General features: G+C 61.8%; 3 protein-coding genes across 18 annotated transcripts; 1 reads left to right on the top strand and 2 right to left on the bottom strand.

Moving 5' to 3' along the window:
• Window positions 1–36: 36 nt before the first annotated feature.
• Window positions 37–1,052, bottom strand: RPL36 (ribosomal protein L36). Its single transcript, XM_059159617.1, has 4 exons — window positions 916–1,052; window positions 644–738; window positions 250–384; window positions 37–166 (listed from the first exon to the last, which is right to left on the bottom strand). Exons 2-4 carry the CDS (start codon window positions 734–736, stop codon window positions 77–79), a joined length of 318 nt encoding a protein of 105 aa, XP_059015600.1. The 5' UTR covers window positions 737–738; window positions 916–1,052; the 3' UTR covers window positions 37–76.
• Window positions 1,053–2,935: 1,883 nt separating this feature from the next.
• HSD11B1L (hydroxysteroid 11-beta dehydrogenase 1 like) lies at window positions 2,936–8,069 on the bottom strand. 16 transcript variants are annotated; one of them, XM_059159613.1, is made up of 9 exons: window positions 7,612–7,864; window positions 7,230–7,433; window positions 5,792–5,887; window positions 5,571–5,697; window positions 4,876–4,947; window positions 4,347–4,438; window positions 4,072–4,265; window positions 3,787–3,952; window positions 2,936–3,701 (listed from the first exon to the last, which is right to left on the bottom strand). In XM_059159613.1, the coding sequence occupies exons 3-9, from the start codon at window positions 5,807–5,809 to the stop codon at window positions 3,441–3,443; spliced, it is 930 nt and encodes a 309-aa protein (XP_059015596.1). In that variant the 5' UTR covers window positions 5,810–5,887; window positions 7,230–7,433; window positions 7,612–7,864; the 3' UTR covers window positions 2,936–3,440. The 16 variants fall into 16 exon arrangements, with proteins under 16 accessions (XP_059015596.1, XP_059015586.1, XP_059015590.1 ...); XM_059159603.1 differs by having other exon boundaries at window positions 4,836–4,947; window positions 5,571–5,701; window positions 7,612–7,859; XM_059159607.1 differs by lacking the exons at window positions 7,230–7,433; window positions 7,612–7,864 and adding an exon at window positions 7,966–8,069 and having other exon boundaries at window positions 4,836–4,947; window positions 5,571–5,701.
• Window positions 8,070–8,136: 67 nt separating this feature from the next.
• MICOS13 (mitochondrial contact site and cristae organizing system subunit 13) lies at window positions 8,137–10,170 on the top strand. Its single transcript, XM_059159616.1, has 4 exons — window positions 8,137–8,452; window positions 9,150–9,327; window positions 9,531–9,582; window positions 9,935–10,170. Exons 1-4 carry the CDS (start codon window positions 8,424–8,426, stop codon window positions 10,030–10,032), a joined length of 357 nt encoding a protein of 118 aa, XP_059015599.1. The 5' UTR covers window positions 8,137–8,423; the 3' UTR covers window positions 10,033–10,170.
• The last annotated feature ends 1,103 nt before the right edge of the window (window positions 10,171–11,273 follow it).

Raw genomic sequence — 11,273 nt, 5'->3', positions numbered from 1 at the left:
AGGACTCCCCCGCCTTCCGCACACCAGCACGACACCCCGAGTTCCAAAAACGCTTTATTACAGACGGGCGGGGGGCTCAGTCCTTCTTGGCCGCCGCTTTCCTCATGGCGGCGAGGACGTTGCTCAGCTCCTCTCGCTTCCTCTTGGCGCGGATGTGCGTCCCCACCTGCGGGGCAGGGAGCGCGCTCAGTCGGGGAGTCGGGGCCCCGGGACCCCGAGCCCCGGCCCGGGCCGCGACCCCGCACCTACCCTTTTCTTGATGAACTTGAGGGCGCGCTTGTCCTTGGACACCTTGAGCAGCTCCATGGCCCGCCGCTCGTAGGGGGCGAAGCCGCACACCTCTCGGATCATGTCCCGCACGAACTTGGTGTGCTTGGTGAGGCGCTGCGGGGCGGGCGGCGCTCAGAGCCGGGGCCGCCCGCGGTCCTCGGTCCCGTGCGCCCGCCCTCCCGCGCCTCCTCCCGCGGCCGGCCTCGCCCCTGCGTCCGGGCGCGCCCCGCCGACCGTTCCCCGCGTGGGCGATTCCCAGGGGTGTCCGCCCTCGGCCGGGGCGAGCCCTGCGTCCCCCGCCGCTCTCCCCGTCGCCGGGGCCGTGCCCTCCTCCCGCCAACGCGGCCCGCCGACGGCGCGCGCCCGCACTCACCCCGCGGCGGCGGCTGTGCCTCGGCTTGCTCACGTTCTTGGTCACTTTGTGGCCCTTGTTGAGGCCCACGGCCATAGGGTAGCGCAGAGCCATGGCTGCGGACGGAAGTGGAGAGGGACGTGGGGCTGAGTCCGGGCTCGGCCCCCGCCGCCCGGAACCCTGCGTCCCGACTCCCCCGGGTTCGCTCGCGGCGCCCAGCCGTAGCCCGGAGCCGCGAAGGGGCCCCGGAGCCCGGATGGCAGCAGATCCCAGTCGCCCGACGCCCCACTAACCTGCAGCTCTCCAATGGCTCCCGCGGCGGAAGGGCTTTGGCCTCGCGGAACTCTGGGATTTCTAGCTTCCGCGGGTCGAGCGGGCCAGAGCGGCAGGGACCCCGCGGGCGCCCCCTGGAGGCTGGAGGCCCTGCGGTTCCCCCTACCACCACCACCACCGAAGCGCATGCGCAAGCCGTCTCCCTGTGCACGCGCGCTCAGTACCAAAGGAGTTGCCGGAGTTGCCATCGCTTTGTTTGCGGAGGGTTTGAGTGTTCGAGTCCTACTTCTGCCGCTTGCTGGCTGAAATCCCCTCTGCGGCGGGGGCTTGCGGACCCGGCGCCAAGGACTTCAGCTCCTGTACTTGGATTTCCTCATGTATAGAATGAAAATAATAAGGGCCGCCTGGGTGGCTCAGTCGGTTAAGCATCTGCCTTCGGCTCAGGTCTTGCTCCCAGAGTCCTGGGATGGAGGCCCGCATGGGGCTCCCTGCTCATGGGACCCTGCTTCTCCCTCTCCCTGGTCGTGCTATCTCTTAAATAAATAAACATTTTTTTAAGTCTTTATTAGAATGAGGACAATAATAGCACTTATTCCGAACTGTTTGAGTAAGATATAATGATACTTGACACAAAATAAAACTTCCATAAATAGGTATTGGCTTCATTCTATATGACACCAAACTCTGTGTTAGAACTGAAGAGGGTGATTTGGTATAGTAACCCCTGATGGCATTTGATACAAGTTTAGGTCGTGTAGGGACAGGAAGTGTGCTAGAAACAAACAGAACCCCCCCCCCTTTTTTTTAAATGATTTTGTTTATTTATTTGACAGACAGATCACAAGTAGGCAGAGAGGCAGGCGGGAGGTGGAGTGGAAGCAGGCTCCCCGCTGAACAGAGAGCCTGATTAGGGCTGATCCCAGGACCCCAAGATCATGACTGGAGCCTAAGGCAGAGGCTAAACCCACTGATTGACCCAGGCACCCTTATCTTTTAATCCTACTCATCCCCCAAATGATGGTCCCCATTTGGGGCTAGTCTGGGGTTAACCCTTCTAACTCTTGTTAATTCTAGAGCCTTCCACAGCCCACAATAGCTAGCATTTTGTAATGTTGCATTCATCCTACAGTTGTCGTCTGTAAAGTTGTTTTTTCTTTATGCAAACCACACTAACTTATCATCTTAGAAGAACTGTCCATTTTTCACTAATTGATGTAAATATCTGTGAAGTGCAAATAGAAGTAGCCCAAACTTTGTTTAAAGCCCGTTGTCAGAATCCTACCTCCTGCCACCGACTTCCTCCCTCTCTTTTTTAAAGATATTATTTATTTATTAATTTGAGACAGAGAGAGAGCACAGGTAGCGAGGAGGATCAGAGGCAGAGGGAGAAGCAGACTTCCCGGGGCACCTGGGTGGCTCAGTGGGTTAAGCCGCTGCCTTCGGCTCAGGTCATGATCTCAGGGTCCTGGGATCGAGTCCCGCATCGGGCTCTCTGCTCAGCGGGGAGCCCGCTTCCCTCTCTCTCTCTGCCTGCCTCTCCATCTACTTGTGATTTCTCTCTGTCAAATAAATAAAATCTTTAAAAAAAAAAAAAAGAAGAAGCAGAATTCCCAGTGAGCCGAAGCCCAATGTGGGGCTCCATCCAAAGACCCTGGGATCACGACCTGAGCTGAAGGCAGACACTTAACCAACTGAGCCCCAAGACGCCCCTTCCTCCTTCTCTCTCAACACATTTATCTATAAAATGGAAACAATGGTAGCACCAACTTCCGGTTGTGAAGATGCCACGAGACCACTCATGTCAAGGGCTCAGTGCCTGATACACATTTTCATCATTGGCACAAAAACCACGTACTTTACACTGCAAATAAGGCCTTTGGCCCACTGACTCTGTACCTTTTCTTTTGACCCCTGACCTCCTGGGGTAGATCTACCCCTTTCAGCTTCCACTTCTCCACTGGCAAATAGGGTGGAGAGGTCCCTCTTTACCCACCTCCCACCAGCAAACTGGAGAAACAAAGCACCGTGAACAACCTCCGAGCAAGGGAAGAAGGGTTTTATTATGAAACAGAAGGCTGGGTCCAGCCCAGAACACATTCTTTCCCGCCTTCCCTGCCTGAGACCCCGTGGGCAGGTGGTCCGTTTGAAGGCTGTCCCCTGCTTGGGGCAAGGGTAGGCGGACGCTCCAAGGCTGAGCGAGTGCAAAGAGATCAGAGATGCCCCGGTTCCGAGTGGGAGGCGGACAGGGTTCCCAGGGTTCCCAGGGTTCCCAGCTCTCAGGGGTCTAGGCAAGTCACGCCACCTCTCTGAGCCTTATTTTTCTCATCTGCAAAATGGAAGCAGCCACTGTGTCACCGAGGGTGGCCCAGAAGACGGAGGTAACGCTTTCCAAGTTGCTGACTGGCTGCCTGGCCCACCATTAGCACTTGCACACCCGCAGCTGGGGCTGTTTCCAGGGGCTGGTAGTTTTTCTCGATTGTCCTTTTCTGTCTTGATGACTCTGCCTTGAGCCACGGCCACCAGCTCAGAGGTGTCTCGGTTTGTGTCACCGCTCCGGGGCGGCTGGATGGAGGGTTCCCCTCTGGAAGGATGAGGGCCACCCCCGGGAGCTCAGGCAGCAGCGGCAGCGGAGACATTGAGCTCCTGGCGGATGAACCAGGCCCTCGGGTGCGGCAGCCATCCCCGCAGCAGACAGAGCAGGTGGAAGCGCCAGGGGTAGAAGACGCCCGGGGCGCGGGTGGCGCCACCGCGGATCACCGCCAGGGCTGCCTTGGGCCCTGGGGCCGCCTTGGCCCTCGAGACGCCCCTGCGGACGGAAGGATGCGGTGGAGACTGCAGGCGGGCGGCCCCCCACCGCTCCCCTCCCGCCCCGGATGGCCCTGGGGCCTCACCTGACTCCCTCGGCGGTCGAGGCGCGATCCCGGAGGCCCAGGACGCACATGGTGATGGCCACGTTCACGTCCTGCACGTCCAGCTCCCGCCGGAGAGAGCCGAAGAAGCCGTCCAGCGCGAACTTGGCCGCCGAGTACGGGCTGGAGAAGGATGTGGGCACAGGGCCTAGGAGCGCGGGAGGGCACCCCTGAGCTCCCCCTCCTCCAGGCAGCCTTCCTGCCCTCTCCAGCCTCGCCCGCCTCGAGCCCTGTGGCCTCCCGACTCCCCGCCCCACGGGCCCGCACCGAGCAGCGAGGACACGACCACCAGAGAGCCTTTGCTGTCCGTCAGGCTGGGCAGCGCCAACGAAGTCAGCTGCACGTAACTCAGGAAGTTCACCTGGAGGCGGTGGCGACTGCGAGTCACGGCCTCGCGGACAAACTGCTGCCCGGGGGGGCGGGGCCTGGCGGTGGTGGGCGGGGCCTAGGAGGGGCCGGACCTGGGGTGGGAATTGGGAGGGGCGGAGGGTGCAGCCTGGGGATAGCAGGGGTGAGGGGCCGGGCGCGGCGGGGCGGGGCACCTGCAGGAGCCAGCGGGTCGCCTGGACGCTCCGGGACCGCGTGCCTGCCGGGGTGGCGCCGAGGTGGTTCAGCACGAGGTAGTCCAGCCCTCCTGGCCCGGAGACGCCCATCAGCAAGGAGCTAGTCCTTGAGGCCCCGCCCCGGCCCCGAAGAGACCCCGCCCCTGGCCCAATTACCTTGAACTAGAGAAGCGGGGGCCAGAGCACTGAGCCAGTGAGTTCCGCCCCGGCTAGCTCCCCGCCTACTATCAAAGAGACCAGGCCCTACTCCCCGGATCTTGCCAGGTTTCGTCCCTGATCCAATAAGGCCCAATCCCGAGCAATAAGGCCCAGTCCAGAGTTCCGCTCCCTGGAGGCAATAAGGTCCCACCCCCTAGCCACGCCCCAGACTGCATAGTCCTCCCCCCACCGACTGCCCCCGCCCCACCGCTTTCGGGTCCTGCCTTTAAGGCCTAGGCCCGGGTCCCAGAGTCCAGGCCCGCCCCTCACCCAGCTTGTCCAGCGCAAACTGCACCACGCGCTCGGGCACCTCGGGGGAGGCCATGTCCGCAGCGATGAAGAAGACCTTGGGAGCGCCCAGCTTCCGGCAGTTCCCCACCACCTGGGGGCGGGGTGCAGAGCTACCCGTGGGCCGTCCACCTGGGCTGGGCCCCTCCACCTGCTAGACCATTGGGGCCCCACCCTCAAGCCCCCTCCCCGAACTTGAGCTCCAAGTGACATTCGACATTGTTCCCAAGCGCTGCCACTGGAGTCACAAACTGGCAGCCTGGGGGCCCAAATCGGGTACATTTTATTTGCTCAATATCAACATTTAACACTCAGGAAACTTCATATAAATCTCGACAGTTCTGGGCTTTCTAGGAATTTTGCAAGGTTTGTCCCCAAGGACTGTACATCTCCATGGAGCCACGATGGGCTGCTGCTAAGAAGTGTCCACTCACCCCTCTTTTGAGAACCCTGGCTGTTGGCACAGACTTTGGACACCATCAATAATCCCATTTTTAAGGAACACTCCGTTTTACACTCACTGTCTTAATGGATCAACCCAACGCTGTAACCAGTGAGAAGGTACTTTTGTGGTCTCTGGCTTGCTAAAGTGGAAACTAAGGCTCAGGGACTAAGCTACGCCCTTAAGGCCACCCAGGGGGCCTGGATCTTGGCAAGGAAGGGCCCTATTTTCCAGCCACTCCCCACCACCACTCAGCTGGAAATGGGCTGTCTCACCTTCTGCAGGAGGGCCTCCGTGTGGGCCGTGAGCACCAGGTGGGAGCCCAGGCGGGCGTAGTGATAAGCCAGCTCCTCCCCAACGCCGGCGCTGGCTCCGGTCAGCAGCACTCGGGCTCCCTGGAGGCTAGCTAGCAGGGCGCAGGGGTGGTCAACCCGAAGGGGGCAGGCGGCAACGGACAGCTGGCCCGATTCCTCCCACCCCACCTCCAGGCACTCACCAGGGTCGAAGTTGTCATCCCAGTAGTAGGAGAAGAACAGGGCCCCCAGCCCGGTGAAAAGCAGAACCTTCATGGCCCACCCTGGGTGTGTAGGTTCTGCAGCGGGAGAGAGGACTGCGGGCAGGGACCTGGCCCACAGCCATCCCCATTCCCCCAGCGAGGCCCTTGTTTGATGAAGATGCTCCAGGCCCTGCCCTCTCTCCTCCATCTGGCAGCCACCAACTGGTCCAGGGCACCACACAGCTTTCCCTGGGCCTCTTCAGGGTTTTCTCCCTCCACCAGGCAGCCAAATCACATCTTGCCTCCCCGTTTCATTGAGGACAAAAGCCAGGCTCCTTGATAGTCAAAAGGGCCTTGCAGGGGGGGGGCCAGCCCTTCCGGCTCACTCCGCTGTTTTCCAAGCTCCGCCTCCTCACGGTTTCTCAGAACCAGCCAGTCTCCAGCCAGCCTCAGGGCCTTTGCATTGGCTGTTGCCTCTGCCAGGAATGCTCTTCCCAAATAGAACCTAATGAGTTGCTCTCTCACTTCTTGAAGTCAGCACCAAACGGACCTTCTCCAAGGGAAATTCCCTGGCCTCCTTCTCTAAAGCGACTCCTGGTCCCTGTCCCTCCCTGGCCTCGGTCTACAACGTCTTGACATGACCCGAAATTATCCTGATGGGTTGTTACATGTTCACTATCCCTCTCTCCTCCCTGGCTGTCAGCTCCAGGACGTGAGAAGGAAATGGAAACCTGGAGCTGCTTGGTTCACTGTCGGGTCCTCGGGGCCCCAAAGGGTGCCAGCCATGCTGTAGGTGCTCGGCAGATACCAGACTGACCCTGAGACCTGGAGTGATACGAGGAACATTGGAAGGAAGAGCTAGGGGCAGGGGGCAGGAGGTGCAGAAAGACGGCTCTGTCTGGAGACACCCAGAAGGAATCTTAGGGCTCGGTAGGAGACACAGGAGCAGTATCAGCGGGATTAAGATGTGACTTCAGCTGTGGGAGTGGATTTACTTGTTCCAGAGAGAAGGTGAAAGAGAAAAATGGGCCAAGTGCTTAACATTGGTGGGGGCTGGGGGCGTTCATGAATCTTCCCTGAGAAAGGCACAGGCCCATCACATCTTGGGGTTTCTGTCCTCGGAACTCAGTGGGACAAAGAGGAGGGAGACTTCCAGAACCGAGAGATGGTGGGTTGGGCTGTCCTGAGGTCTCCAGATTAGGTCTCGGTCCTTTGCCCCCTATTGCAAAGTTCCAGCTGCCTCCCCCCTGCCTCCCCTACCCTCCTTCCTTCCTTCCACCCTATGCTTTTCGGGCAGCCAAAGCGATCTTCCAAAGAAATCTGATGTTCTCCTTCCTGCTCCAAACCGTGTTAGGGTTCGCCACTGTCCCCCACGGAGACCCAGCTCCTCGCCTCAGTGCCTCGCGGGTCTGGCCCAGGCTCATCGGTCCAATCTCACCTTCCACCATTACCGTCTATGAATCTTTCTCCGCTCTCAGAAAGGTGAACTGCTCGCTCTTCCCCAGTCCTGGCAGCCATCCCACCTCTCCCCACGTTGCAGGGGAAGCCCGTGGAGCCCCGCAACCTGACCCTCTTCCCACCTTGACCACAGCAGCCTCGCAGGACAAGGTGGGGCGGGGCGGATGAACGGCGGGCTGGCCGTCTGGGTGGAGAGATGGAGGGATGGAGGGAGGGATGAAGCGGCCGCCGGCGACCGGGGAGGACGTGGGAGAACCAGACCCTCGCATAACGTACTGGTCCCCTGGCCTCGCCAGGCCTTAGTTTCCCCTCTGGACAAAAAGGGTGTACGACGTGCTGCGCGCTCCCAATCTCGCACTCACCCGCTCGGGCCTCAGGTTCTCTCGCAGTCCGGCGAGGCTGGATCCGGACCTGGGAACCCGGCGCGCACCCCTCGGAGCTCCGCCGGGCCCCCGACCGCGCCCCCTCCCGTAGGGCCCAGGTCACGTGACACCGAGCCCACCTCCTCAGGGGGCGGGCCTAGCTACGAGAACTCCGTGCCCCGGCGTTGCCCGGCAACGGCCTTCCACCCGGCTAGCCCCCTCCCGGCATGGGTCCTGCTCCCGGTCCCGCCCCCTCGACGAAAGCCCCACCCCGGGTCAGATCACGTGACTCAGTCCCCGCCTCCCTCGCACAATTCCGACCCCGCGTTGCCATGACAACAATGTTATCGGTACCTTCTTCCTGGGCCTGGGCCCTCAGTGCCCCGCGCGGGCGCGGGTGGATCTCCCGGGCTCCGAAATCTTCCTGGGTCACTTTCAGGTCTCACTCTAGACGCCTGACTCCTCTTTCTCCCCCACGCGCCCCGGGCGGTGCCAGGCCGGACTGCATTTCCCAGGAGCCTCGGCGGCGAGGCGAGGCGAGGCGTCCGGCGCCCCACGGTCCGGTGCTGACTCCATTTCCCAGGCAGCTTTGCGGCAGACGGGCGCTGAAGATCACGCCCCTCGGAATCCTTCCGATCCCCTCGCGGTGGGACTGCGGTCCCGCTTCTGGCGTCCCTGAGCCGTAGGGCGACTTCGACTCCCGCAGGCCTTTGCGACTCACCGGGGCGACTACACTTCCCACAGGCCGCTGCGGCGCCGTCACCGGAAGCGGCGGGCGAGCCGAGTGTCCTTGCGCGCGGAGCCGAGCGACCATGGTTCCCCGAGTGTGGTCGCTGATGAGGTGCGTCGGGTTGCAGGGCGGGCCCCGAGCCCCCGAGCAGGTCCCCTCCCGTGGGCACCCGCTCTGGTTTGCTCCCAACTGGATCTCCGAATTCCGTGGTGTCAGGTCCCGCGCGTCGCGCAGATGGGGAAACTGAGGTTCAGGCGGGGACGGCCTTCCCGAGATCGCTTGTCGCGCGTCCTTCCCGCCTCCCAGCGAGCGCTTGCCCCCTGATCGTGTCCGAGCGCCCTCGGAGCCCCAGTTGCCTCCTCTGTAAGGTGGGCATGTCACAGGCGCCCTATCAGGAAGCGACGTATGACACACAGGAAGCGACCAGGGCCACTCGGAAACCCCTCGAGGGTGGCGCGCAAGTCGGGCCTGCTGGGGCTGGCAGGCAGAAAGCCAGGGCTCTCTCCGGTCTTCACGGTTCCCTGCTCTGTGCGGGATCACGAGTGACCCCTTTTCCTCTCCGGGCCTCAGTTTACCAGTTAAATGGGGCCGAGCAGCTCTGCTTTCTTTGTGCAGGGTGGGTTGAGAGCTGTGCAGAGTAGGTGCCAGGCACGCCTCTGGGCTCGGGGGGGGTGGGGGGTGGCTCGTTCTGTCGTATGAGCTGCCTGGCCTCAGGTGTGTCACTGCTAGGGCTGCGGCCCCCTCGAGGCTGACTCCTCCCCGCGACTGGCCGAGGGGCTGCTGAGCGGCTGTCCTTCCCCGACCACAGGTTCCTCATCAAGGGCAGTGTGGCCGGGGGTGCCGTCTACCTGGTGTATGACCAGGAGCTGCTGGGGCCGAGCGAAAAGAGCCAGGCTGTCCTTCAGAAGGCTGAGGAGGTAGTGCCCCCAGCCATGTACCAGTTCAGCCAGTACGTGTGTGAGCAGACCGGTCTGAAGATGCCCCAGGTACCCTGAGGCTGGGAGCGAGGCTGAGGCTTGGTGGGAGGAGGGTGTCATTTCCTGGGTGGCTTTTGGTCCCTGGTCCCTCCAGCCCTGCTTGGTGCCCTCCGCCTTGGGCTTTGTGCTGCCCTTCCCTGCCTGGGGAAGGGGCTGGGGCTGCTGCCTGGGGCCTCCCCTTTTCACCTGCCCCTTCTCGCCTCTCTTCCCAGCTCCCAGCCCCTCCAAAGTTTAACTTTCACATCCGCGACACCTGGAATTCAGGTAGGCCCTGGTCCCGGTGCTTGGGGGGTGGCCCCCGATCCCAGTCTAGGACCCTCTACCGCCCCTTCCTGGTCATTCCTTCCCGCCGCTCCCCTTGCTGCTCCGCGCAGCTCCCGTGGATCTAAAAGAGGAAAAGGGGCAGAGATCTCAGGGATCCTCTTTTCAGGACGGGTCATCGTGTGACCTCAGACAAGAGGAGGCCCTGCCCCACCTCTGCCTCAGTTTCCCTGTGTGGAACCGATGGAGCTGGAATGGGTGCCTCGAAAGGCCTTGCAGAGCTAGGGTTTCCGGGGGGCCGGTGTCGGTGGACTAAAGCCGGGGGCTGAAGGCGCTGGGCCCTCCCTCTCCACAGGCATCATTACGGTGATGTCAGCTCTGTCCGTGGCCCCCTCCAAGGCCTGCGAGTACTCCAAGGAGGGCTGGGAATATCTGAAGGAGCGAACCAAGTAGCCTGTCAGAAGAGGCCACCTGCCCTGGTCAGGAACAGGGGCAGGTACGCCACAGACCCGGAGACTCCAGACTGGGACTGGGACCCCACTCCAAGGGCAGCTCCGGCCTTGCCGGCCCAATAAAGGACTTTGGAAGTGCTCCCCGACCCGTGTGCTGGCCCCGGGGACTTGGGTGGCCTGGCTGGTGCTCAGAGCGCGGGGTTCCCAGGCTTCTGGTGCCCAGCAGCTCCTCGGTTCATGGGTTCACTCTTCGCTGTCCAGGGCCCTGCCTGCTGAGTCCCCAATCTGGTATGGGAGTGTGGAGCAGACACTTGGCCCTGGTGCCCCATAGACTGTGCTCAGGACCCAGGAATGGGTTGGGGAAGTACTGATGGCCAGGCCAGGTTGGGGGGGGGGGTCTCAGCTCGTGGAGGGCTGAGCCCAGAGTGGGGTTATTCTGGAGGTGGGGACTCGGGGTGGGCACAATTCATCTCTTCCATGTCTACATGGCCAGGAGTTCCTGTGGCCGCTGAGTCTCCATCTGGCTCAGCTCACTGATGCCCGTGTGTCATCTCATCCTGACCCTCCCTTGCCTGCTCTACCCGCAGTCCACCCTCCCCACCATCTGGGGATTCCTGGGACCACAGGCTTCGTGGTCATTACAGTGGGGGGGGGGGCTCCCCTACCCTCACATGTCCTGCCCTCCCAGCTCCCCCTGCTCCCCTGGGAAGGCTTTCCCACCCCACACTGGGTCAGCTGCCTGGTGACCTAATGTTCCTCCCCACTGGGCTGAAGCGCCAGGTGGGCGGGTCCTGGGCATACTCCCAGCCGGGAGGGCATCCCACCATGATGGCAGTGGGAGGAAACCTGTGTCCCAGACAGACGGATAGTAGAAAGTGGGCTTGGCTGAGACCTGGAGCAGGCCTGGGCGACAGGGCCCTGAGTTGGCATGGGATCCTCTGTTCCTAAGAGTTCTGGGGGTTATGTTTCTTGGTTTGGGGGACAGAGCTCACTGAAGCCCACGAACTAGGAAAGCAGAGACCAGAAACCAAGACATTGCCCAAGGCGCTCCCTGGGAAGAACCCCTGGCGTGTGTCCAAGGGAGGTGTGGGGAGGGGTGTGGGGGAGGACAGGTGGCCTGGCTGGCAGTGTTTGGGGAGGCAGAGCCCAGAGTGACCTGTGTCACTGTGCTCTCCAGGAACAGGCTCTGGGTGGATCTCCCATGTCCGCTGTGGCACCTGGAGGTCACATGGCTCCCTGTGC

This window comes from Mustela lutreola, chromosome 2, assembly GCF_030435805.1.
Source record: "Mustela lutreola isolate mMusLut2 chromosome 2, mMusLut2.pri, whole genome shotgun sequence".
Taxonomy (NCBI): Eukaryota; Metazoa; Chordata; class Mammalia; order Carnivora; family Mustelidae; genus Mustela; species Mustela lutreola.
Note: the sequence above shows the minus strand (reverse complement) of the source record. Positions and strands in the feature narration are given on the sequence as shown.